We start from the raw sequence: 25,044 nt of genomic DNA, 5'->3' as shown, positions 1-25,044 counted from the left end.
GACCTGAACCCAGTGGAACACCTTTGAGATGACTTAAGACTGTAGACTTCGCTCCAGACCCCAGCATCCAATACCACTACCTTATCTCATTTCAGCTCTTCAGAAAGAATGGGCTGGCACTCGTCCACAAATATTCAGACACTTCACAGTCCCCAGTAGAGTTTAAGCCATCATAAAGGTGAATGGTGAACATACCACACATTAATGTCTACTAATAATGTTTCTGGATACTTTTGATCACAATATTGTTTTATTCATGACAGCAGTAGTATTGCTTTACAAATTGCTTCTTCAAATACTGCAGTCTGTGTTGGATGTCACTTAATACAGCACAATACCTTATCCAAGGAGATTAGAAAAATCTTCGTCGTCGTCATCATCGTCATCATCTCCTCTAGCCCAAAAGCTGATTTGATACAGCACTCGATGCAACACTATCCTGTGCAGCCCCGCCATCTCCGAATAATTACTGAAACTTAAGTCACTCTGAATCTGTTTACTGCAAGCATCTCTCTGTCCCCCTCTATGATTTTTAACCCCCCCCCCCCCCCCCCCTCACACACACACACACACACACACACACACACACACACACACACACACACACACACACTTGCCTCCTACAGTAAACTGGTGATCCCCTGATGTCTCAGAATGTGTCCTACCAACTGATCCCTTCTTCCCAATTCTATTTAGTGTCTCCTCTTAGTTACATGATCTACCCATCTAATCTTCACTATTCTTTTGTAGCACTACATTCCAAAAATTTATATTCTCTTCTTGTCTGAATTGTCCATGTTTCACTTCCATGCATGGCTACAATCCATTCCAACACTTTCAGAAAAGACTTCCTAACACTTCAATCAATGAATAAAACACATATTTGAACCATCAGCTGCTTTTATTTTCAACCCAAATGTCAACTCTCACTCTTGGACCATCTTCACGAATGCTATCCAAAGATACAAATAATTGTATGTAGCATACAGGAAATGCCACCAGTTCCTTTACAAAGAAGCGAATACTTACAGGGTAAACATGGTTTAAGCTACCACATCACATCAGTCATTACTTAAACAATGTGTAATGCATGCCATGAATATCAATGTGTGGCACAGGACACTAAATGTACACAGAGCAGTATTGAAGAGATCAGGAGTATAAGTATTACTTTGTACAAAATATTGAGATGTTGGTATAAGATCATTAAAAAATATTTTCATCATATGGTATAAAAATATATTGTTGGCAAGTTACGTGTTAATGTGGAGGACTTGACTACCTTTGGTTAAGATCTTTGGTACAGTTTCATATGTAAACAGAGAATGATGTTGCTATCTCCAAGCGTAAGATAACATAGAAGTTACAATGCAAGGTAGAAAACATTACACTGTATCATCTTCATTGCTTACACCTGATGAAATGTACATAAACAAACGTCAAATATATCATAAACACAATGGAAATTACATCTGCAACATTAGAACAAGCTAAAATACAATGTTAAAAAACAGGTTGAAATGTCACTCAACATTCATATGCATCTAAGTTACAGTAGTGAACAATTAGTGTCACATATTGACTATATTTAAAGAAAACCTTCATATGTAAATAAGGTATCATTACAGTGCTTAATTGGAAGCTTAGTATGTCAGAAATGTTACTGTCATAAAGAAGAGGGGGGGAGGGGGAAATAACGACAGCATAACAAACCATGTATCCAAATTTGGCTTTAAGGGATATTGTCAACATGTATAAAATAGTGGTAGTGATGTTTAACATTCTTTAAACACTGTAACACTTTAGCTGAAGGCATTACAGGCCCAGCCATTAAGTATATATTTTGAGAGCCATATACAAAAAAAAATCTTCACATAATCAAGGCAAGTGACTGCCAAACAAAATACGTATTTGCTTATGTACAGACTTACAACCATTAGATGGAATGTAGACATCGGGCTGCAGATAACTTTTCTAATACAGGGAGCAGCAAAATGATCTGACGGTTTTCACCGGCGCAGAGTTGAGCAAGTAGTTGGTAGGGGTTGGTGGGGATAGACGTTTTTCGGAGCCTACACGTGGACATTTTTAGCAGCCACAGAGTAGTGGTCGGTTGAGCATCGTGCATTTGTTGTCGAGTCGCTTTTTAAAAGTGGCAAGTCCTGTGTTGCTGTGCATCAGCAATTCTGTAGGCGTTTTAATTTAGGTGCAGGAGGAAAAGTTCCGACATGCAACAATATTATGCTGTGGGTGAGTGACTTCAGAGCTACCAGTTCAGCACTGAAATGGAAGTCAACAGGCCGACAAGGTCAGCACATATGCCAGAGAATATCAATCGAGTAAGAGAAGCTGTGGAAGCCAGTACTTGGCAGCTGACCCGTAAACAAGCCACTGCTATATATTATGTCTAACTGCTCAGCAAGACAAATTTCCATCCATATGAAATAGCTATTGTTCAGCTGTTAAAGCCCAGTGACTATGCAAAGAGAAAAGCATTTTCGGAGAAAATGATTAATTTGATGACAGATGTAAAAATTTTCATGATGAGCGACAAGGCGTATTTTCATCTGGGCGGTTATGTAAACAAACAGAACTTTCGTTGTTGGTCAGCTACAAATTCTGAAGAATTGCATGAATCTCGTCTGCGTATTCCTAATGTCACTGTGAGGTGTGGTGTAACAAAAACTTGTGTCATTGGGCAATACTTCTTTGAAGAGGGTGGTCAAACGCTTACGGTCAGTTCGCGATGTTATCTGTTGACGTTACAAAACTTCCTGATCCCTGAACTTAGGAGAAAACACTTTGTGCGCAGTAGAATGTGGTTATAGCAGGATGGGGCAACTGCCCATACAACCAATCAGGTGATGGACTTTTGAAAAGTAAGTTTCATGGCCAAGTAACCTTGTGTTTCAGGGATATTGCATGACCAGCATGCTCCCCTGATCTTAGTGTTTCTGACTTTTTATTGTGGGGTTTCTTGAAATCAAAAGTCTGCACAAACAAGCCCTGCACACTGGAAAAACTTAAGGTGGCCATAATTCAACAAATCACCAACTTGTCTCCTGCAGTGTTGGGGAAGGTGTTTGACAGTTTTGGTGCGAGACTGGAAGATTGCTTCAACACAGAAGGACTGCGGCCTTTCTAAATAATAAAAACGAAATGAGGTGATGATGGTGTGGTGACCCTCAACAACGTACCCTTTGACTCAGAGTTGAAACATTAAAAGTTTTGGCTGGTTTCGTTGTCTAGGGGCTAGGATACATAGTTGCCGCATTACAAACCAAATACTGCCGAGTCTACAGTATGCAATATGAATATGCACATGAATCGAATGGTTGAAGGTTCCTATCATTCGGCAACTGCGAATTATAAACATAACATATAAATTTATAAATTAAAGATTGCAATTAAATAAAATCTGCAGGTAGTATCTCAACGACTTTAAATGATGAGTACGATAGTAGAAGTACTTTTGAGAATGTGGTATATTTCTGCAAAACACTTATTGGTGTCGATGATCCAGCAATTAAATAAAATATAAGTTGAATAACAGGGAAACAATAGATTCCTACTTCATGTAATTAGTTACGAACAACAACACAGCTTGCAAGATATTCACTTCTGAACACATACTACACCTTCACTGCATAAGCCACAGAAATCACACAAGAGCACAGGTTGGCACTCCGAAATATTTCTATACTCCGCGACCATGTGTAAACTGCTCCAAGTCTTTCCCACGACTCTGTGTCTGTTGCATCTAGCACTTCGCGTGTCATGTGCCGTACTGTCCGGAACTCGCCTTCATCCAGTCTCCCCATTCATGAGCTCTGTGACTGGCTAGAGCGCTCGCACCATGTCTTCAAGCCAACGTACCCACACAAACGTAATGAAACATTCGAAATACTGGATTTACATTTAAATAACTTGAAATTAAATAATTATTCCCTACAGCTGGACCATAAACACGCTCTAACACATGTTATTAGATACATAAACGAATTTTAAACATATACCAAAGGAATAGTCTGATGTCTCTGTGCTTTCTAAAATACAGTAAATATTTAACCAATTTCTTCATGAATAGTATATATCAGATATAAACAAAGACATAGATGAATAAATATATTTATAACCATGCTACTACCATTTCTTCGTGTAACTGTGGAGTACGTATGGGCTGACGCGATCAATAGTAATTGGCCACTTTGACCTCCAATAACTCGTGTACTATTCAAGTTACATGCCTGTAATTGATACCAATTTAGGTTTACACTAATAGCTTTCTAAAGACACACTGATTGACGAAATCTGAAGAAGTGTGTAGATTTTAGAAATTCGTTGCTGGGTGTTACTTGTATAATTTACCATCAGATACTAAACTAATAAAGATATTGAAAATCTGATTACTTCATCAGAATTGCATTGCATATAATAGTAATGTACATGTTTCTTTCCGAGGTGTCATGATTTATCTGGCAACTATTAATTTCCATACGAACTGTGAAATGTTTGCCATTAAGGTTTCACGAAGTCCGCCATCTTTGGCCCTCCCGGAGCACAGCATCACCAAGGAATTCCCTGCCACGTGCTCAATGGACCACGTGCTCCGGCTGTTGTGAGGCACCACGTGGATGCTAGCGAGTTCGGCCCTGCCGGGCAGCCCAAGCAGTGGCTGCCAACTGTGAACTTAGAATATTTCCAGAGCGCTGCAACTCGCCCGTTACCTCACAGGACACCATTTGAAGGACGTCATCTTCAAATTTTAAACTGATGAAATTGGTTTTTCCACTGTTATTTTCTGTAATTTCCATGAACACCATTCTGCAAAACCAATAAAACATTTTTTATCACTCTTAAAATCTGTGTTATTTGTACTTTAAAACCATCTGATCTTTTTCCGCACCCTGTCTATCGATACATGATGGTTATGTACTTAATAGGTTGGTTGGTTGGTTGGTTTGGGGAAGGAGACCAGACAGCGTGGTCATCGGTCTCATCGGATTAGGGAAGGATGGGGAAGGAAGTCGACCGTGCCCTTTCAGAGGAACCATCCCGGCATTTGCCTGGAGTGATTTAGGGAAATCACGGAAAATCTAAATCAGGATGGCCGGACGCGGGATTGAACCGTCGTCCTTCCGAATGCGATGTACTTAATAGAATTTGACAGTAAACAGTTTTAAGTTAAAGAGAAATATATGACCTGTTGTTCATTAAAATGAGAACTACACCTTGGGAGTAGGAACATATTTTAGGCAAAGGCAACGTATTGACCAGAAGTTCACATCGAATATAATAAAAGTTAAAATAGAAGTCCTGAATGTTTAGCATACTCAATGTAACAACAGTAATACACGCGATGTGGATGTGTTGGCAAACCACTTGATATAAATTACAATTTTATTGCACACAGTTTTCTTATATCTCCTATTAGGGTTCCTCATTACACGGCTGCAGTGCAGATAATTATATTATGGTTTGTTATCCACAACCCGTGAATTACCGTTGTTCAACATAAACAGTTATAAAATGTTAGTAACTTCTTTCCTGTTGTTTGACATTGAGTATGCTAAACACTTATTAATTCTACTTTTAATTTTTATAATATTTGACATGGACTTCTGGTCCAAAAGTTCCATCTGCCTGAAGTATGTTCCATCTCCCAAGATGTAATTCTCATTTTAATGAACAACGGGTCATATATTCCTCTTTTACTTAAAAATGTTTACTGTCAAATGCTATTATGTACATAACTATCATGTATTGATACATCAGAAAGTCTTCTGTAGTCTGATGTCTACATTCCATCTACTGTTTTTAAATCTGTACACAAGCAAGTACGTATTTTGTTTAGCAATCACTTGTCTTGATTATGTGAAGATTTTTTTTTATATATGACTCTCAAAATATATACTTAATGGCTGAGCCTGTAATACCTTCAGCTAAAGTGTTACAGTGTTTAAAGAATGTTACACATCACTACCACCATTTTATATGTGTTGACAATATCCCTTAAAGCCAAATTTGGATACATAGTTTGTTATGCTGTCGTTATTTTTTCCCCTCTTCTTTATGACAGTAGCATTTCTGACATACTAAGCTTCCAATTAAGCACTGTAATGAAACCTTATTTACATATGAAGGTTTCCTTTAAATATAGTCAATATGTGACACTAATTGTTCACTACTGTAACTTAGATGCATATGAATGCTGAGCAACATTTCAAAACATTTTTGAACATTGTATTTTAGCTTGTTTTAATATTACAGATGTGCTTTCCATTACGTTTATGATATAACTGACGTTTGTTTATATACATTTCATCAGGTGTACGCAATGAAGATGATACAGTGTAATGTTTTCTACCTTGCAATGTAACTTCTATGTTATCTTACGCTTGGAGATAGCAACGTCGTTTTCTGTTTACATGTGAATCTGTACCAAAGATATTCACCAAAGATAGTCTAGTTGTCTACATTAACACGTAACTATACCATATGATTAAAATATTTTTTGAAGATCTTTGACCAACTTCTCAATATTTTGTACAAAGTAATACTTACACTCCTGATCTCTTCAATACTGCTTTGTGTACATTTAATATTTGTATGAGTCCTGTGCCGTATATTGATATTAATGGCATGCTTTATCTATTATTTGAGGAATGACTGATGTAATGTGGTAGCTTAAACCACTTCAACTCTGTAAGCATTCATGTTATTTTGCACTTCTTTTTAAAGGAACTGTTGAAATTTCCTGTATACTACAGTACATACAATTATTTGTATCTTTGGATAGCATCCATGAAGATGGTCCAAGACTGAAACTGGTTGATATTTGGGTTTGAAATAAGTCAGCTGATGACTCAGACATCCATTTTATTCATTATGAAACAGCTATTGACAGACACCTTCCAAAAATGCTTAAAACTTAAAGCACCAAAGAAACTGGCATAAGCATGTGTATTCAAATACAGAGATTTGTAAACATGCAGAATATGCCGCTGCAGTCGGCAAAGCCTATATAAGACAGCAAGTGTCTGGCCCAGTTGTTAGATCAGTTACTGCTGCTACAATGGCAGGTTATCACGATTTAAGTGAGTTTAAACATGGTATTATAGTTGGTGCACGGGCGATGGGATGCAGCATCTCCGAGGTAGGGATGAAGTGGGGATTTTGCTGTACGACCATTTCATGAGTGTACTGTAAATATCAGGAATCTGGTAAAACATCAAATCTCCTACATCGGTGTGGCTGGAAAAAGATCCTACAAGAATGGGACCAATGATGACTGAAGTTAATCGTTTAACATGACAGAAGTGCGACCCTTCCCCAAACTGCTAATGCTGGGCCATCAACAAGTGTTACTGTACAAATCATTCAACACAACATCATCGATGTGGGCTTTCAGAGGTGAAGGCCCACTAGCGTACCCTTAACAACTGCATGACTGCTTTATGCTTCGCCTGGGCCTGTCAACACCGACATTGGAATGTTGATGACTGGAAATGTGTTGCCTGGTCGGACGAGTCTCATTTCAAAATGCATTGAGTGGATGGATATGTACAGGTATGGAGACAACTTCATGAATCCATGGACCCTACATGTCAGCAGTGGACTGTTCAAGCTGGTGGAGGCTCTGTAATGGTGTGGGGAAAGTGTAGTTGGAGTGATATGGGACCCCTGATATGTCTAGATATGACTGACAGTGACACATATGTAAGCATTCTGTCTGATTACCTGCATCCATTCATGTCCATTGTGCATTTTGACAGACTTGAGCAATTCCAGCAGAACAATGCAACACCCCATATGTCCAGGATTGCTAAAGAGTGGCTCCAGGTACACACTTCAGAGTTTTAAACACTTCCGCTAGCCACCAAACACCCCAGACATGAACATTATTGAGCACATCTACAAGACCTTGTAATGTGCCGTTCAGAATAGATCTCCACCTCCTCATACTCTTAGGGATTTATGGACTGCTCTGTGGGATTCATGATGTCAATTCCCTCCAGCACCACTTCAGTTTCTTTGTCTTTTCAGTGTATATTAAATGTTAATAAATTTCTCTTCTTCAGAAACAATTTCCTTCCCATTCCCATTGCCACTGCCAATCTACTTTGGTCATCATCAGTTATTTTGCTGCCCAAATAGCAGAACTCATCAACTAAATTTAGTGTCTTTTTCCTTAATCCAATTCCCTCAACTAAACCTGATTTTGGATGACTACATTTCATTAACCTTGTTTTGCTTTTGCTTTTGTTGATGTTCATCTTATATCTCTTTTTCAAAACACTGTCCATTCCCTTCAACTGTTCTTCAAAGATCTTCACTGTCTCTGACAGAATTATAATGTCATTGGCAAATCTCAAAAGTTTCTATTTTTTCTCCTTGAACTTTAATCCACACTCCACATTTTTCTTTAGTTTCCTTTACTGCTCACTCATTTTACAGATTGAAAAACATTGGGGATAGGCTACAACCCTGTCTCACTCAATTCTCAACTACTGCTTTCCTTTCGTATCCTTTGATTCTTGTAACTACAATCTGGTCTCTATGTAAGTTGTAAATAAGCTGTCTCTCCCTGTATTTTATTCCTGCTATCTTCAGAATTTCAAAGAGTATTCCAGTTAAAATTGTCAAAAGCTTTCTCTAAGTCTACAAATGCTATAAAAATCATTATATCACCAAAAAGTGGCAATTACTCTTGCTATGGGTTTTTTTTAATAATGTATTAAAATCCTGTGCCGCCCTGACAGGACCACCCTTGAGCTATCTCCAATCCCTCAATAACGCAATGGATATTTCTTGCAAGACTTACATATGCAGTTGTGACATGCATCTACACAAAAGCTGGAAATATGACTGTATCTCTCGTTATCAAATATATTTAGAAAAAAGACTGAAACAAATGGAACTGCGTAAAAAGGCCTACACTAGAATATTTATTCTCTCCCAGACATCACTGCCACCTGTCTCTCTCACTGCCACCTGTCTCTCTCACTGCCACCTGTCTCTCTCACTGCCACCTGTCTCTCTCACTGCCACCTGTCTCTCTCACTGCCACCTGTCTCTCTCACTGCCACCTGTCTCTCTCACTGCCACCTGTCTCTCTCACTGCCACCTGTCTCTCTCACTGCCACCTGTCTCTCTCACTGCCACCTGTCTCTCTCACTGCCACCTGTCTCTCTCACTGCCACCTGTCTCTCTCACTGCCACCTGTCTCTCTCACTGCCACCTGTCTCTCTCACTGCCACCTGTCTCTCTCACTGCCACCTGTCTCTCTCACTGCCACCTGTCTCTCTCACTGCCACCTGTCTCTCTCACTGTCACCTGTCTCTCTCACTGTCACCTGTCTCTCTCACTGTCACCTGTCTCTCTCACTGTCACCTGTCTCTCTCACTGTCACCTGTCTCTCACTTGGCTTTATAAATGAACTAAGTGATTCCCCTCACCCCCAAAAAAATACCACACCTCATAATGGAAAAACAAAATGTGGATTTGCAGAAAGTTTTCCTAATTAATGTAAAACAACTTTAACACATGATTTTCTGCCAGACCTGTGAGACGTTCTCTATTGTGTACGTCACAGTCGGTTTCCAGTATCTGGAGGAAAGAGATTTCCCCCAACCTGGACACAATGGGTTCAGCTTACACTAATCCTCTTAAATGGGTGGCTAGAGCCTGCACATCTGCCTTAAGAGAGTGGGTGACAGCTGTTTTTCACCACCTGTCTCAAAGTCCTAACAGCGAGCACCACATTACAGAAAATGCTATTAGCAGGAGCAGGAGCAGGAAAAAGCCAACAGATATGCCTGAATTCTGTGCCAAGGGTAATCGGATGAAAGGGGTAAATGCTTTGTAATTTTGCGGAGTGGTTTCAAAACTTGTGAACTCGTTGGCAGTGTCTGTCTGATCACCACATTTTATGGTGAGCGCTCACTACTGAGGCAGCGAGTGAGTGTTCGTGCTCACCTAGTCGTCTCTTTAACAGGCCTGCTCTAGGTGATGGTCGCTGTTTGGTCAGCATGCGAGTGTTTGATAAGGAGAGGAATTTTGTACTAGAGAGTGGAACTGTTAACTAGCTGGATCCAGTGCTTTCTGAATGATGCTAACTTAGTGAGGTTTAACTGAAGCAAAATTCTATTTATTTCCATGGAAACCGGCTTGTTCTGTTTTTGAGAGTCTTTTGGTCTATCGACATTCAACTGTACACATGTTTTGTTGTTGTGGAGATTATCAGCAGAAGCTGTGACAAGTCAGTCAGTTGTACATATTGCAGTCCAGTGTTCGGGCCTCTGACTCTTTACAAGAGTAGTCAGAAAGGTACTGGGCTTTGATTATGGACTTCGGAGTGGAGAAATTTAACCCTGCCTCTTGGGTCAAAGCAATACATTTCACACATGCAGGAGTGCAGAGAATTAATCCAGGTTCTCCAATAAGTTATTTCAATTAAATTTACCGAGCAGTTTGTCACACAATTTGTCTTGTGCACTGTGTGTAGCTGAGAGAATGTGAACTATATCTGTGACTGCAAGGTGAACTTCACATGATGCCATGCCCCATCACTGTTCTCCTTTGCGGTGTCAGGTTTCTCAGAGAAATTTGACAGATGACAGGTGAACTTTGTACATAAACAAATATCCACATCATCACATGGTCTCTCTCTCTAGAAGTGTGGACTCTCTGTGGATGCTCTGCCATACTGATTTGTGTAAACAATGGTTTTGTTGGCAATGGAGTGCTGGAATTCATTTCCAAAGGCATCTGTTTTCTTTTGTATCACTTTCTAAGAAATGGATTCAAAATGATCTTCAGCATTTCACGGAAGGGAAACTATACGGAACTGAAGTGATTGATCAAACTGGTGGAGAAGTGGGACACAAGGTAGATGCTGTATTCCTCAATTTCTAAAAATAATTTGACTCAGTGCCACTCCTATGCTTATCATGAAAAGTACAATTACAGGGAGTGCCTGATACAATATGTGACTGGACTGAGCATTTCTTGGTAAGATGGATGCAGTATGTGATCTCAGGTGGAGAGTCATTTGCAGAGGGACAAGTAATTTTGAGTGCACCCCAGTTTGAAGTGTGTTGTATGTTAATGACCTAGTGGGAAACATTAATAGTAACTTCAGACTTTTCGTGGATGATGCAGTTTCTACAACTAAGTATAGTCTGGACGAAGGTGTACAAATATTCAATCAGAAGATTGGTAAGATTTCAAAGCAGTGAAATGATTGGCAGCTTGCTTTAAATGTTTAAAAATGTAAAACTGTGCACTTCACAAAATGAAGAAACATAATATCCTATTAATATAATATCAGTGAGTCACAGTTGGAATCTGTATACTCATACAAATACTTGTGTATAACACTTAGTAGATGCATGAAGTGGAACGATCACGTGCTCGGTCGTGGGTAAAGCAGGTAGCAGACTGTTTTATTGGTACAATATTAGAGAAATGCAATCTATTAACAATGGGGATTGCTAACAAATCACCTGTGTGACCCATTGTGGAGTACTGGGAAAGTGTGTGGGACCCATACCAAATAGGACTAGCAGGGGATATTGAATGTATACAAAGAAGAGCAGCACAAATGGTCACGGGCTTGTTTGATCCTTGGGAGAGTCACTGAGAACTGAACTAGCAGACTCTTGAAGATAGATGGAAATTGTCCGGAGAAAGTCTCAGGGTGTATACGTGGACAAGGAAAAAAAATTCCCGGATTTCCCGGTTAAAAATACACTTTCTCCCGGGTGAAAATACACTTTTTCCGTGTTAAGCGACAGTATACTATTCCTCGGCACTGCAAAATTCATCAATCCTTTGAACATTTATGGTTTTATATACCGACGTAGTTCCCGGCACTCTAGAAAACGAGACTGAGGGGGTGGAGGGGGGTGGGGGTGGGGGTGGGGACACGTTTTGTAAGCCAGTCATAGCTCATGTCACATGATCTCGCCAGCTGATGACAGCATAGGAACGTGATATAGTCAGCCAATAGCAAGATCACTCTTAAGTAGCGCGAACACACAAATAAGAAAAGTTAATGGTTTAAATTAATATACGTAGCATTCACAGATAATATTGGTCTCGAAGATTAATAAGCTGGAAGAAAAGTTAAGCTTCCACATATTATGTTGATCTTTTTTGCGCGTGTTGCACTCAAGATGCATACAAAATGTGCCAGTAAAATTTTTAATAATGACACAAATGTCTCATCTTCTGGGCTACAAATTCTTCTAAATGGTCATCCTCAAAGAGTTGATTTTTAAATCAGAGTCAAACGCTTTGTGATTTAAGAAAACCATTCGCAATACTTTCCCGCGACCTGTTAGAAACAGGTTCGTCTCAGCAGCTGGAAGAAAGCACCAGATAACAGGCGTAACCGCGCCTGCGCAGCCACGATGATGCAGGAAGCCCATATATATGTTTGTAGGTGTGAAACATAATGTCATAAAAGAAACAAGACATCAGAGGATACTTAAAAAGCGTCGGAATTTCGTGAACCATGCTAAAATGCATAATTCGGCTTAAAATGCACACTCGTATGCAAATTTTCTTGGAGTACCAGTACTGTATAATCTCATGTTTGGTTCTTTATTATGGCATAATGCCATACGTGCACTTGAAATGCAGCGAACAGTTGAGACTAGCCAATAGTGTGAAATTAAATACTTCGATCCAAATAAATTGACTTCCTCAGCAGAAAAGATTAATGAAAGCCAAATCTCTTTAGCAAACCGGCAAAAATAACCTCATTGTTCCGCAAGGCGATTAACGCTTGACTGTCAGAAAGGCGGAAATAATATCTGAAACTAATAACATATTTTGGCCATCCGTAACTATGCGAACGTGTTTTAACAAAATACACAAAAATCCGTTTTGTTCTCATTTAACGTGAGAGCAATAGACGAATAGGAAACAACAAAATCACTGAACGTAAACACAGATCACGTAGAGATGACCCACCTCCCCACCACAACTCTGACTGCTCTGTGCATAAGCCCCGATCTACGATATTTCCGAACAGGGGCAATATTAAATAGTGGCGCCCAGCCACACTTCTGTAACCAAAAGCGGGAGAAGATACTACTCATACGCGACTCAACTGTGCGTGTTATGAAGCACTGCAGTCTTCCTAAAGCCTTTGACACACTTTGCTGTTGGCAGACGCTTGTATGAGCACTGTTTTGTTGTTGTATATGGCGCATTTCCTTCACAACTTAAGTTTTATTTTCGTTTTTTTTCTCTCGTTCATGTTTTGTTGCTGCAGTATTATTCTGCAGTAGTGGGATACAGTAACATCCTTTGTTAGAGTATTGGTTCTTACTAGTCAAAATCACCAAAATTTAACTGAAAACTAAAACAATGAAAAATTCCCGGAATTCTAAACAATTCCCGGGTATTTCCCGGTTTTCTCCCGGATGAAAAAATTCCTGGGTTTTTCCCGGATCTCCCGGGTCGTATACACCCTGAGTCTACTGACCAGAGTTTTGTGAACTGGTTTTAAATGATGATTGTAGGAATATACACAAACCCCCGTATATCACTCCCAAACGGAATGTGAGATTGGATTAATTACAGTATGTACAGAGGAATTTAAACAATCAGTTTTCCCATGTTCCATAGGTGAATAGAATGGGGAAAGCCCTACTAACTGGTACAGTGGGGCACAATGGTTCACGAATGTAGATGTATATGAAGATGTAGAGGTTGAGGTAGAAAAACTAACTCACTACAAGCACAGGAGTAACTAGTCACACCAACCAATACACAGCTGGATCTCAAACAATACTTGAGACATTGTGACATGATGAGGTAACATCCTCTTACACCATCCCCTTGTATCTGTTTTTACCAGAAGCATGGCAATGGTAAAAAATGTGGACAAATTGAAACAGAAAGGCACAGGAAGCATGACATGTTCCATTATTGCACTTATAACTCTAACTCCCCACTCTTATTCAACCATGACACACGGTTTCTGCAAGCAATGCGATTAGAAGTAGTAAAAATGCAAAGTGACTAATTTGAAATACACATCATGAAATATGTATTCTAATTGTGTGTATGTACCTAGCAGAGAGTGGGTCATTTACATGAACTGAACACTGAAGTCAATAGGAAACACATTCTCTTGACAGCTTCCGATATTTTCAACCACCACATTCACAGTTTAAGAACAATAATTGTTACGGGTTCCATAGTTAAGAATCATCCATGATGAAGCATTAAGTTCTCGACTATGCGCATGCAACACAAAGAAATATGACAGTCTATTAATTACAAAGAGGAGTCTGGTTTCATGAACTACTTACACTATGCAAATAATTACATTATTTAATTAGGACAACGGCCTGTTTCAAGGGAGGGGCCTTACAGAACAGCAGGGAAGCAGAGTTTCATAACAGAGTGAATGGGGGCACTGTTTACCCAGAGTGGCATGTTCTAACCATTCATCACCAGTCAGTTTCACAGAATGCACAGTAATGTGTCATGCTTTCAATGAGGATCATGCTTGCCTGTACTGTCTTAGTACCATCACGTCTTGTGACAAACCAGGTGGATTATTTTCCAGCTTGTTTTTCTCCCTCTAAAATATTATTATCTTTTTTCCTTTCTCAGACCTTATGTCTGGTTAAAAACGGAAAGTGACGCAGACCTTGATCAAGCGTGACTTCCTTTTAACTGTACGGTATATGTTACATTGCATTTAGGAACTTTCGGGTAGTTGAACATGTATCAATAATTACAGATTTCTGTAGTTGTATATATACATTTGGATGTAGCTGTATTGTGTTGATGTACTGGTGGATATTGTGTGGTATGACTCCTGTAGTTGATAGTATAATTGGTATAATGTCAACTTTATCCTGATGCCACATGTCCTTGACTTCCTCAGCCAGTTGGACGTATTTTTCAATTTTTTTCTCCTGTTTTCTTCTGTATATTTGTTGTACTGGGTATGGATATTTCGATTAGTTGTGTTAATTTCTTCTTTTTATTGGTGAGTATAATGTCAGGTTTGTTATGTGGTGTTGTTTTATCTGTTATAATGGTTCTGTTCCAGTATAATTTGTATTCATCATTCTCCAGTACATTTTGTGGTGCATACTTGTATGTGGGAACGTGTTGTTTTATTAGTTTATGTTGTATGGCAAGTTGTTGATGTATTATTTTTGCTACATTGTCATGTCTTCTGGGGTATTCTGTATTTGCTAGTATTGTACATCCACTTGTGATGTGATCTACAGTTTCTATTTGTTGTTTGCAAAGTCTGCATTTATCCGTTGTGGTATTGGGATCTTTAATAATATGCTTGCTGTAATATCTGGTGTTTATTATTATTGTTATTATTGTGATATCTTTGATATAGTCATTTGTATGGTCGTTGGTTGTTAGTGTTTAACGTCCCGTCGACAACGAGGTCATTAGAGACGGAGCGCAAGCTCGGGTTAGGGAAGGATTGGGAAGGAAATCGGCCGTGCCCTTTCAAAGGAACCATCCCGGCATTTGCCTGAAACGATTTAGGGAAATCACGGAAAACCTAAATCAGGATGGCCGGAGACGGGATTGAACCGTCGTCCTCCCGAAGGTCATTTGTATGGGATATGTATAGTACCTAAAAACCTTCCATATCGACTCAGGGCCAATTCAACTTAAATGTATTAGATTACTTTCTTTCAAGTTTTCTGAATCCATAAGGATGGTTAGTTTGGCTGAAAATGTGCTGATTACAAACATTAGTAAGTTCAGATTTCATTATATTGTTCATGTGTAAAAATATGCCTGATTACTGATTTTCTGATAAAGTAGATAAAAAAGCTGTGTAAGTAAGAGAAGTATCATACAACCAGCAATGAAAGTATGTTAGCAACACGTACTCAGTTGATTTTGAAGTAATTAACAATTTTTGGTAAAACATCACTGCCGAAATAGAAATGTATTTGCACAAACCAGCCAGTATAATTCAACAGAAATTATTGCTGTATCTGGAAGTTCACGTTTAAATGAATCTCCATCCACTATTCAGATACTCAGAAATGTCTTTGTAATTTGTGAAAAACAGGCAAGCAACAATTGATAACATCAGTTTTAATTATTGTAAACTTATTAAAGAGGCTTTTCGGAAACCATTTTAGTTGCATCTGTAGTGAGTTACAAAATGAGCGAGACTTATGTCCAAAAATATGTAATAAGGTACTGCAGACAAAATATGGAATAAGGTACTGCAGACGATTTCTTACAGATTATAAGTTGGGAAATGTACTGAATGTTATGTAAATTTCAATTTGGTGAGTGTTTTTAATGGCTGAATGAACTATTAATTATTTTCAGATTTGAGGGGTAGTGCTTTAAGAGCTTTATTCAGTGACTGCATTAATTATATATGTTTGCCACAAGTGGACTTCAGTGAATAAGCACTAACAATATTGCAGGGTGTCTACCAAGTGCACTATGCGTCTACTTTTTTATCTGTACTGTAATTAAAACAGATGAGACTTCAACTGCCCATAAACAGCAGTTCATTAAGCGTCCAAGTGCAATTAAAGTGTGTGAAATGCAATTTTTGGTGTGGACTACATTAACGGTACAGCAGATTGTTCCCAACATCAGTTCTTCTACATCAGGTTACCTTCCATTCGGAAATGCAAACCAATTTTTCTGCCACTTTCTATGGAGGCAATGCTAACAAGGCTAACTGTGCATTTAAAAATGGGTAGACTACAGTCTCTTTCTTTATGCAGATAACAGACGATTCATTGCTCTCTAGAGACAGGCGTGCACTGTAGCTCAGTCCATAAACAAAACAGAAAATTCCTTGGAAAACAACATTACTAAAATGATGATGAAGTAGTTTCCCACTGTGGGTTAAACATTTTCTTGATATCATATTAGTTTCTTTATCACCATGACTGTGCTATAAATATGATATACTGTTTGTATTTTAGGCGACAGGTTTACCACATTATAACATTAATTATTATGTACCATGCTGCTCATTGAAAAGAATCAGCTGTGCACAACCAGTGACAGACATTACTGCAAATAGAGAATCTTGTTGTGACTTCAAATCTCATACTTTAAACTTGGTGTTACAGATGACTGCTGAGAGGAACTAAGGCCAGTATTACACTATCAGATTTCTTTGTCCAATATCTTTGTCAAAGATATTTGATAGTGTAATAGGGACTTTGTCAAATGTCGTCCAATATTTGATCAAATCTAGGGCCTTGCTGTATATTTGATCAAAGAAATCGCTTGTCTTCTGCTCACTGCAATGTGACATGTTACCACATGGAGCGCTAGCATTGCTGCAGCGTTCTGCCGTCTGTAGTGTTTTTATAAACATTGCCGGTAAATACAATTGGTGTGTGCCGACAACTACAAAATTAATAGAGATGTCTGAAGCTGATGAGGCGCTTTACAACATGAGGCACCCTGAATACAAAAATAGATTAAGAAGATTGGAGACCCGACCCCAACCCAACCCCACCCCAACCCCAACCCCGCCCCAACCCCGCCCCAACCCCGCCCCAACCCCGCCCCAACCCCGCCCCAACCCCGCCCCCAACCCCAACCCAACCCCGCCCCCAACCCAACCCCGCCCCAACCCAACCCCGCCCCGCCCCAACCCAACCCCGCCCCGCCCCAACCCAACCCCGCCCCGCCCCAACCCAACCCCGCCCCGCCCCTAACCCTAACCCTAACCCAACACTCTCCTGTAGCAAGGAATCTGAGTGTTACAGTGAGCCGGTCTTCTGAAGATGTAGCAGTTCTTAAGTGAATATTGTGCTTTGTGATATGAGGATACACTTCATTGAGCACATACAGAAATGTATGCTCATCCATTCTTAAGTAATTGATGTACGACTTGACGTCTTCCACTGTAAGCTCATGTAATAAGTTTTGTTGAATGCTTTTATCGTGTCGTCGACAAACCCACGGCTTCACCCAGATTAGATTAGTTTTTCGTTCCATAGATCCGTGCTGAGGAGATCCTCGTGGATGTGGAACATGTCGATTTTTTTAAAGCTGAAATAACAATACTGTTAGTATGAATAAATACATCATTTGTTTCTATTAAAAATTTCGCCAATGGAGTAGGAGGAGTTGGTCAGTAGTAAGTCTTTCAGGCTCCTTTTAAACTAATCTTTATTTCTAACTAAATTTTTTATGTTTGCTGGCAAATTATTGAAGATGAGTGTTCCTGAGTAGTGGACCCCTTTTTGAACTAAAGTAAGTGCTTTTAAGTCCTTGTGCAGATCATTTTTGTTCCTGGTATTGTATGTATGAACTGAGTTGTTTGTTGGAAAAAGAGATATATTATTTACGACAAATTTCATTAAGAAGTAAATATACAGATTTGTTAAGGTCTTTCTGCAGTTCTGTGGTGTGCTCCTCCCAACTGAATTTATTATCAAGTTGTAATCCCAGGAATTTAAGACTGTCAATCTCGTACGTATGGTTCCTTTTTTTCCCCCACTTCTTTTCCACATGTGTACAAAATGCAATTGCGGTACGTGCAATTGCTGTGGTTAATAACAAGTTGTTGTCAGCCATCTTGAACTTTGACAAAAAATTTGATGACAGTGTAATACCCCTTCTAGCGCTACGTCAAAGATCTTTGTCAAATATATTTGACAGAATATTTGATCACATCTTTGACAAAGAAATTTAATAGTGTAATACCGGCCTAAGAGAAAACTGAAGCTCAAGCATACCAGCCCTATTTCTTATTACTCAATCAGAAGAAATATGTTATATGAAAATAATTAATATTCACACTCTTCAGAAATTGTGTAGACTTTTGAGTTGATGTCCTTAGACACCACACTACTACAGTGATAGTCAGTAGTACATTTCTTTCCTACAAAACTCATTGCTTAGTTTTGCCTCAATTACATCACATTACATTTTTAGTACAAAATTCTGTTTTTAAAATGTCCTCCTCTGGAGTTTCATTAGAGAGTGGGCAGACAATTCTTGTCTTTCATGGATAATACTGGCCCACTTGTTTGCACATTGTCAGGCAGTATGAATCACAAAAATATGCCACTGAAGGTTACTGTATCCCTACTGATGACTTCACTAAGTTGCATGTGATCATACCCAAGTTACTAACAGATTTTATTTGGAGACTCTGAAAATCAACTTTTAGTTGTTTTGAAAGTGATTCACATACTTTTACCTATTTTTTTCCAACAGAAGTTAAATCTACTCTCCCTTTTCTAAGTGTGAACAACAAGTATTAATGTACCAGCAGTATGCACATACAGGGGTAGGACAAAAACATGGAAACACTGCAAGAAATGAATGCTTGAACATAAACATGAATGCTAACTAAGTCTACACATTGTGCTATTGCATTTAACCACAAATGCCATCTGTGTAATGTCTTCAATATGTTACAAGTGTCAGCTGTGGTCAGAACAAAGTTCTATATAGTTGTGAGAACATGATGCCGTAGCTAAGTGAGTTTGAACATGGGCAGTTTGTTGGTGCTCATATGGTGGATGTTTCTGCAACCAAGGTAGATGAAGTGTTTGGTATTTCAAGAGACACTATATTGAAGATTTATACCACATGCAAGGAGAGCAGGAAAACATCATCCACTAAGTCACAATGCAGAAGAAAGTCTGCATCAAGTGATTATGACAGATACTCACTGAAGAGAATTTTGATGAAAATGTAAGAGGAAAACGGCTCCAGGAGTCACTGAAAAACTCAATATTGAACTCTGAAACCCTGTCAGAGCCAAGACAACATGAAGGGACTTCCATTTGGTTGGATGAATCTTGTTTCAGATGGTTTCCAGCAACAGCCCAGGTTTACATCCTAAGAGTGAAACATGGCACGGGTTACGTGATGATCTGGCCAGTCATATCATAATATACTCTGTGTCCCATGGATACACTGCAAGGTCGCATTACTGCCAACGATTATGAGATCATTTTCACTGATTAGGTCCATCCCAAGGCACAAAGTTTGCTCCCCAGTGGTGATACTGAGTTCCATGATAACATGGTCCCTGTTCACAGAGCTTGCTTCGTCCAGGGCTGGTTTGTGAAAATGAGAATGAACTGTAGCATCTGCTTTGTCTGCCAAAGACACCACATCTCAATATTATTGAGCCTTTGTGGCCTACATTGCAGAGAAGGGTGCATGATCACAATCCACCTCCATCATCATTACCTGAACTTTCCACTATTTTGCTATTTTGCAGGAAGAATGGTATAAGATTCCATTCAAAAGCATGCAGCACCTGTTTTGATCCATACTGAGACAATTGTAACCTGGTCTGAATGCAACCAGGTTTCCCACACTGCATTAGGCATGGTAATGTGTTACGTTTTTTGTGTTTCCATATTTTTTCCATACCCTGTGTAAATCTATAATTCAACAGTTCTGTGGAATACCCAAATAAGATATTTCACTGCACATACCTCAAGCTTGAACTGTGATGAGCCACTGTGTGTAACGTGTTCCAGGCACACGCCACACATGTTATAGACTTGAATACCCACCATTCCATCATACTCTTCTAAATATATGAGATCGTGCATGAAATGTACATAGTTCTTTCGTAGATTCGCATATCCATCATATATTGAAGTCCTACAGGCAGAAAAAAAAATCTCTGTTATATTACATGATCAACTCTTATTTTAACAATGAAATAATATTCCCATAAATGAAGTACTGCATCATAACACAATACAAAAATTTAATTTGATTGAATACTTTGAACTCTTATCAATTTCCCAGGCTCGTGTATACCCACGAAACGTTGATAGCAACTGCGAGGGTTGCCCAGAAGTAATTCACCACATTTTTTTCTTAAAAAATTCTTTACTGAACATAATGAGAATTACAAACATGAAAGAATGGTGTTTTATCTACACACCCTATTTTTCCACGTAGCCTCCATCGTGTTCTGTGGCCTTCCTCCACGTCAAAACAAGGGCGTGTATGCCCTGTTGGTACCGTACCAATCCTTGAATATCCGAGAGTGAGGATAGTTGCACCCACACTTCCTTTGCCGATTGACACATTCGACGCCAACTACCGAATCGTAATGCATGTCCTTGGTCATAACATCACCTCTCTCCAACGTGTCAGGTGTGACAGCCGTGGATGGTCTCTCCGACCGCTGCAAATTGTGGAGCTCCGTGAACCGCCAACTAAGGGCCTCACTCTCCATGTCCCGTGTCTAACTGTACTTCTGACCACAGCAGATGCTCCATAGACTTTGCACAAGAATCTGAATATTCCCCACAGTTTCTTTCTCCACAGAGAGAAATTCAATGATGGGACATTGCTTATAATGTGGATCACCTATTGCTTGCAATGTGCATCACCTATAGAGCCATTTTGAAATGGTCCTGCTGTTACGCTGTCTGTCGGAAGTGACAGAAACTTGGTGCACTTACTAAGGAGACTGCAAATAATACATACATAATGTTTTGCACTTACAGCATTGTTTTCAGTTGAGAAAAAAAAAGTTGTGCATTACTTTCTGGGCAACCCTCGTAATTATTGCGGTCATGAAAAATAAAGCTCTTGTCCAAGATGATAATGAGGCTTTTCAAATTTAAAAGGGAGATGTGGATTTCTGAAAGTCTAAATGTGATAGCCCATGAAATCTAATGCTGTTCAGACCTTAGTTAAGAAAGAAGATTAAGCTAGACAAAATGAGAAAATACACAACTATTTCAAGAGCTCCAATGGTATGTTTACAGATGAAATGCACAACTCTGTTACAGACAGTACACAATAATAGACTGTGTGACGTCTCTCTGTCTGTGGTATGGATTTATCAATAGTAACTTTTGTACCATATTGTAGATCATAAAAACAGTTTGCAGATAAAAATATAAGTGTGAGTTGTTTTGAGAACAGAACGTAGCTCTGTGCAGGTGCCCAGGTGCAATGAATTGCCAATTTCCCAGTAGTATCACAACCACTATACTTGCATCAGAAAATTTAATAACCTATAGAGTCATCATGAAATTTTTAAGAGACTGTATTCTGCTGTATCAGTGAGTGCCAATTTCCTTGGTAGGCTCGTGTAGGATACCAGAGCCCATGTCATGTGATGATACAGTCATTACATTTTAAGTTTTCACAGATAATCACCAGATGCCACTAATGAGATAGGATGTTACAATTGCTTTAAAATTTGTCATTACTGTTGTTAAAACAATAATAGCTGAGAAACTGGCAGAGAAGTTGAATAGCATGAGCACTTGAAGGAACAATGTTGTGAAAAAAACAGGAATTCCACATGAAGGTTTGCATTCAGTGTGGTATGACAATATTCACAGAGGCCTAAGTTTCAACAATGGCTTGCATCAACCTGTTTGTAGAATTTTTTTACAGTTGTGCTTCTTCTAGTGACGAACTTTCTGAACACCAATCAAAATTGGTTGTCATCCCAAAAAAAGACGATGCTGTGCACAACGCGATCGAAAACATGACTTGCCATGAGACAGACACATCACAGTACATTCAAATTTGAATTAATGTTTACACGTGAACAAGTTTACACGTGAACAAGTTTACACGTGAACAAGTTTACACGTGAACAAGTTTACACGTGAACAAGTTTACACGTGAACAAGTTTACACGTGAACAAGTTTACACGTGAACAAGTTTACACGTGAACAAGTTTACACGTGAACAAGTTTACACGTGAACAAGTTTACACGTGAACAAGTTTACACGTGAACAAGTTTACACGTGAACAAGTTTACACGTGAACAAGTTTACACGTGAACAAGTTTACACGTGAACAAGTTTACACGTGAACAAGTTTACACGTGAACAAGACGCAAGTTCCTGACTGATTCCATTCAATGCGATTGAAGCTCAAAAATAAATTTGTTTAAAAATGCTCCTTGAAGAAGTGAACCTAAAAATTGCAAGATCTATATACAGCACTGAAGCAGGACTGGAGACAGAATGTACTCAAAGTCAAAAACAACAAAGCTGGTTCTTTTGCAAAACACATCCAACCGCTGATGAACAGTTAATGCCAAATGGTACACAATAATTTTGTTTTCCTGAAGTCATCAACAAAATAACCAAAAAGTTCGCACCATTCTTCTTTGTGAAGATTATGTTGTTACATGGTATATCAAAACAAAAACAATAAAATGACTGGCAAACAGTATACACTGTAGCACGATGCAGGAAGCAGCACAAGAGATGAAGTATCTGCCTTATGTGAACACTCTAGGGAACAGTCACTGGGTCAAATCTGATGAAACCTCCATCAGGGCTTGCACAAATGGTTTTTGGGACCGTGTTGTCAATGAACATGGAGTCGACATGCCTGTATATGGTGATGACATGTACACAAGTGACACAGTAGCTGGCAGCTAGTATGTGTAAGGGCATACTAGCAGTGTAGGTCGAGTTTGCATAACCCAATTAGGACCTCTCTGAAGTGATTTGAAAACCCATGAGATATGTGAATCAGGCTGGTTAGTTAACTCTGGTCCTTCCTAGCATGGATCCAGCCCATTATGTCCCCTCTAATACTCTTCCTTCAAACAACAATCATAACTAAAGATATGAGTGCAACATAATTTTAAAAACTATAAGCAAGCAAAATGCACTTTAGTTTAAATAATTCACCTACATGACGAAGCATCAGCTGCACGGCAAAATACAAAATCAAAGTAAAAAGTACTCAACCTGGCAAACAGAGGACATAATTAGTGATTTTTTTTATGTTGCCATTCATGTATCCATTCATTCACAGCCTATGTTCTGTTAATCTCATCTTCAAGGAGAGCTGTCAAGGATGTGAAATGACTTTAGTACCACACAAACAGGCACAAGCAGTTACTGCAGGCATTTCTGCAAGGTATAGTAATGCCAAACTGGGCTGATTAGCAACAATGACATTGATATTTTGAAATACCACTAAATTTTACTACTTAGAGATAAAAAGCTTCTGTGTAAATAATAGCTAAATTAGAATTTTAATTTTACTGTATATGCAACTGTAAAAGTGTCAGCATATACAAGTTTACCTTCCGTTCATTCATCCATCCGTCCAGTTTCATGGATCGCATGAAGTAGGATAACTGTTTTAGGTGTGTAGAATGAGTCATAACACTCATTAACAAAAGACAAAATGGTGCGCGCAGCTACGCACCAATGCTACACCGCTGAAATAGCATAGCAGGTGGCCTACCATGTGATGCCTGTAGCAAACCAGCAGCTGCAGGCAAGCTTCGGCAAAGTTCAATGGCTGGTGCCGCATGGCCCCTTTGGTGCAGAGTCACCAGGGAGGATGCACACGCACCACCGCCTTCATTGGCGGAGAATGCTGCACTACATTATGCTTCCACAAACACGTGATGCCACCAATAGGAATCCTGTATGCATTCATCAACAGTGTATTTAGGGCTGCACTGATGGCTCTGCAAGCAGCTTCTCTGGTGCCTGTGAACACGCAGCCAATCACCACCACACGCTGCACCACCTGCTCTTCAGCCCAGTCTGCCAGCACTCCGTTCTGCTGGAAGTGTGGTATCCCAGCAGTGTTTTATTTTGGCGAACTGATCAATAGACTTGTCTCTGGCTGTCATAGCAAACTATGTTTACAAGGGCACTTTATGTGTGGACTTTAGTTTTTGCCAGTGTAATTAAGATTTCTCCTTTTACGCTGAGGAAGGCAATATTTTGTTGAAGAGGCTCAAGTTTTTCATTTGCAGTGTTTACTAACAGAATGCCCACACGACAGTGTTTCATATTCAAAATAGTGATCCAAGAATTAACTGAAATAATTGAAAGAGACTATTTTGTTTCCTTTACAAATTTCAAGAGGAGGAATTTTGTGAACTCCATTTTCAACTTTGTTGTTTTCAGTGCAGTAATAAGATTTTACTTACTAATTTGAGCCTCAAACATTCAGAACTGAAACTTACGAATAAAATGTGTATTGTTTTGGATATTCATGTGTTCTTGCTGGAGTGTCCACACCACGGGACACTTCACAAACAAATAATTGAAAC

General features: G+C 39.2%; 1 protein-coding gene across 1 annotated transcript in view; it reads right to left on the bottom strand.

Annotated features, from left to right (window-relative positions):
• LOC124802559 (putative helicase MOV-10) overlaps positions 1–25,044 on the bottom strand; it is a 343,832-nt gene that overhangs the window by 143,977 nt on the left and 174,811 nt on the right. The window contains exon 9 of the mRNA XM_047263426.1: positions 20,460–20,631. Within this exon, the coding sequence (XP_047119382.1) occupies positions 20,460–20,631 (172 nt within the window). The remainder of the gene's footprint in view (positions 1–20,459; positions 20,632–25,044) is intronic.

This window comes from Schistocerca piceifrons, chromosome 6 (genome assembly GCF_021461385.2).
Source record: "Schistocerca piceifrons isolate TAMUIC-IGC-003096 chromosome 6, iqSchPice1.1, whole genome shotgun sequence".
In the NCBI taxonomy this organism is placed as follows: Eukaryota; Metazoa; Arthropoda; class Insecta; order Orthoptera; family Acrididae; genus Schistocerca; species Schistocerca piceifrons.
The sequence above is the reverse complement of the archived record's forward strand: the minus strand, read 5'-3'. Positions and strand labels throughout refer to the sequence as shown.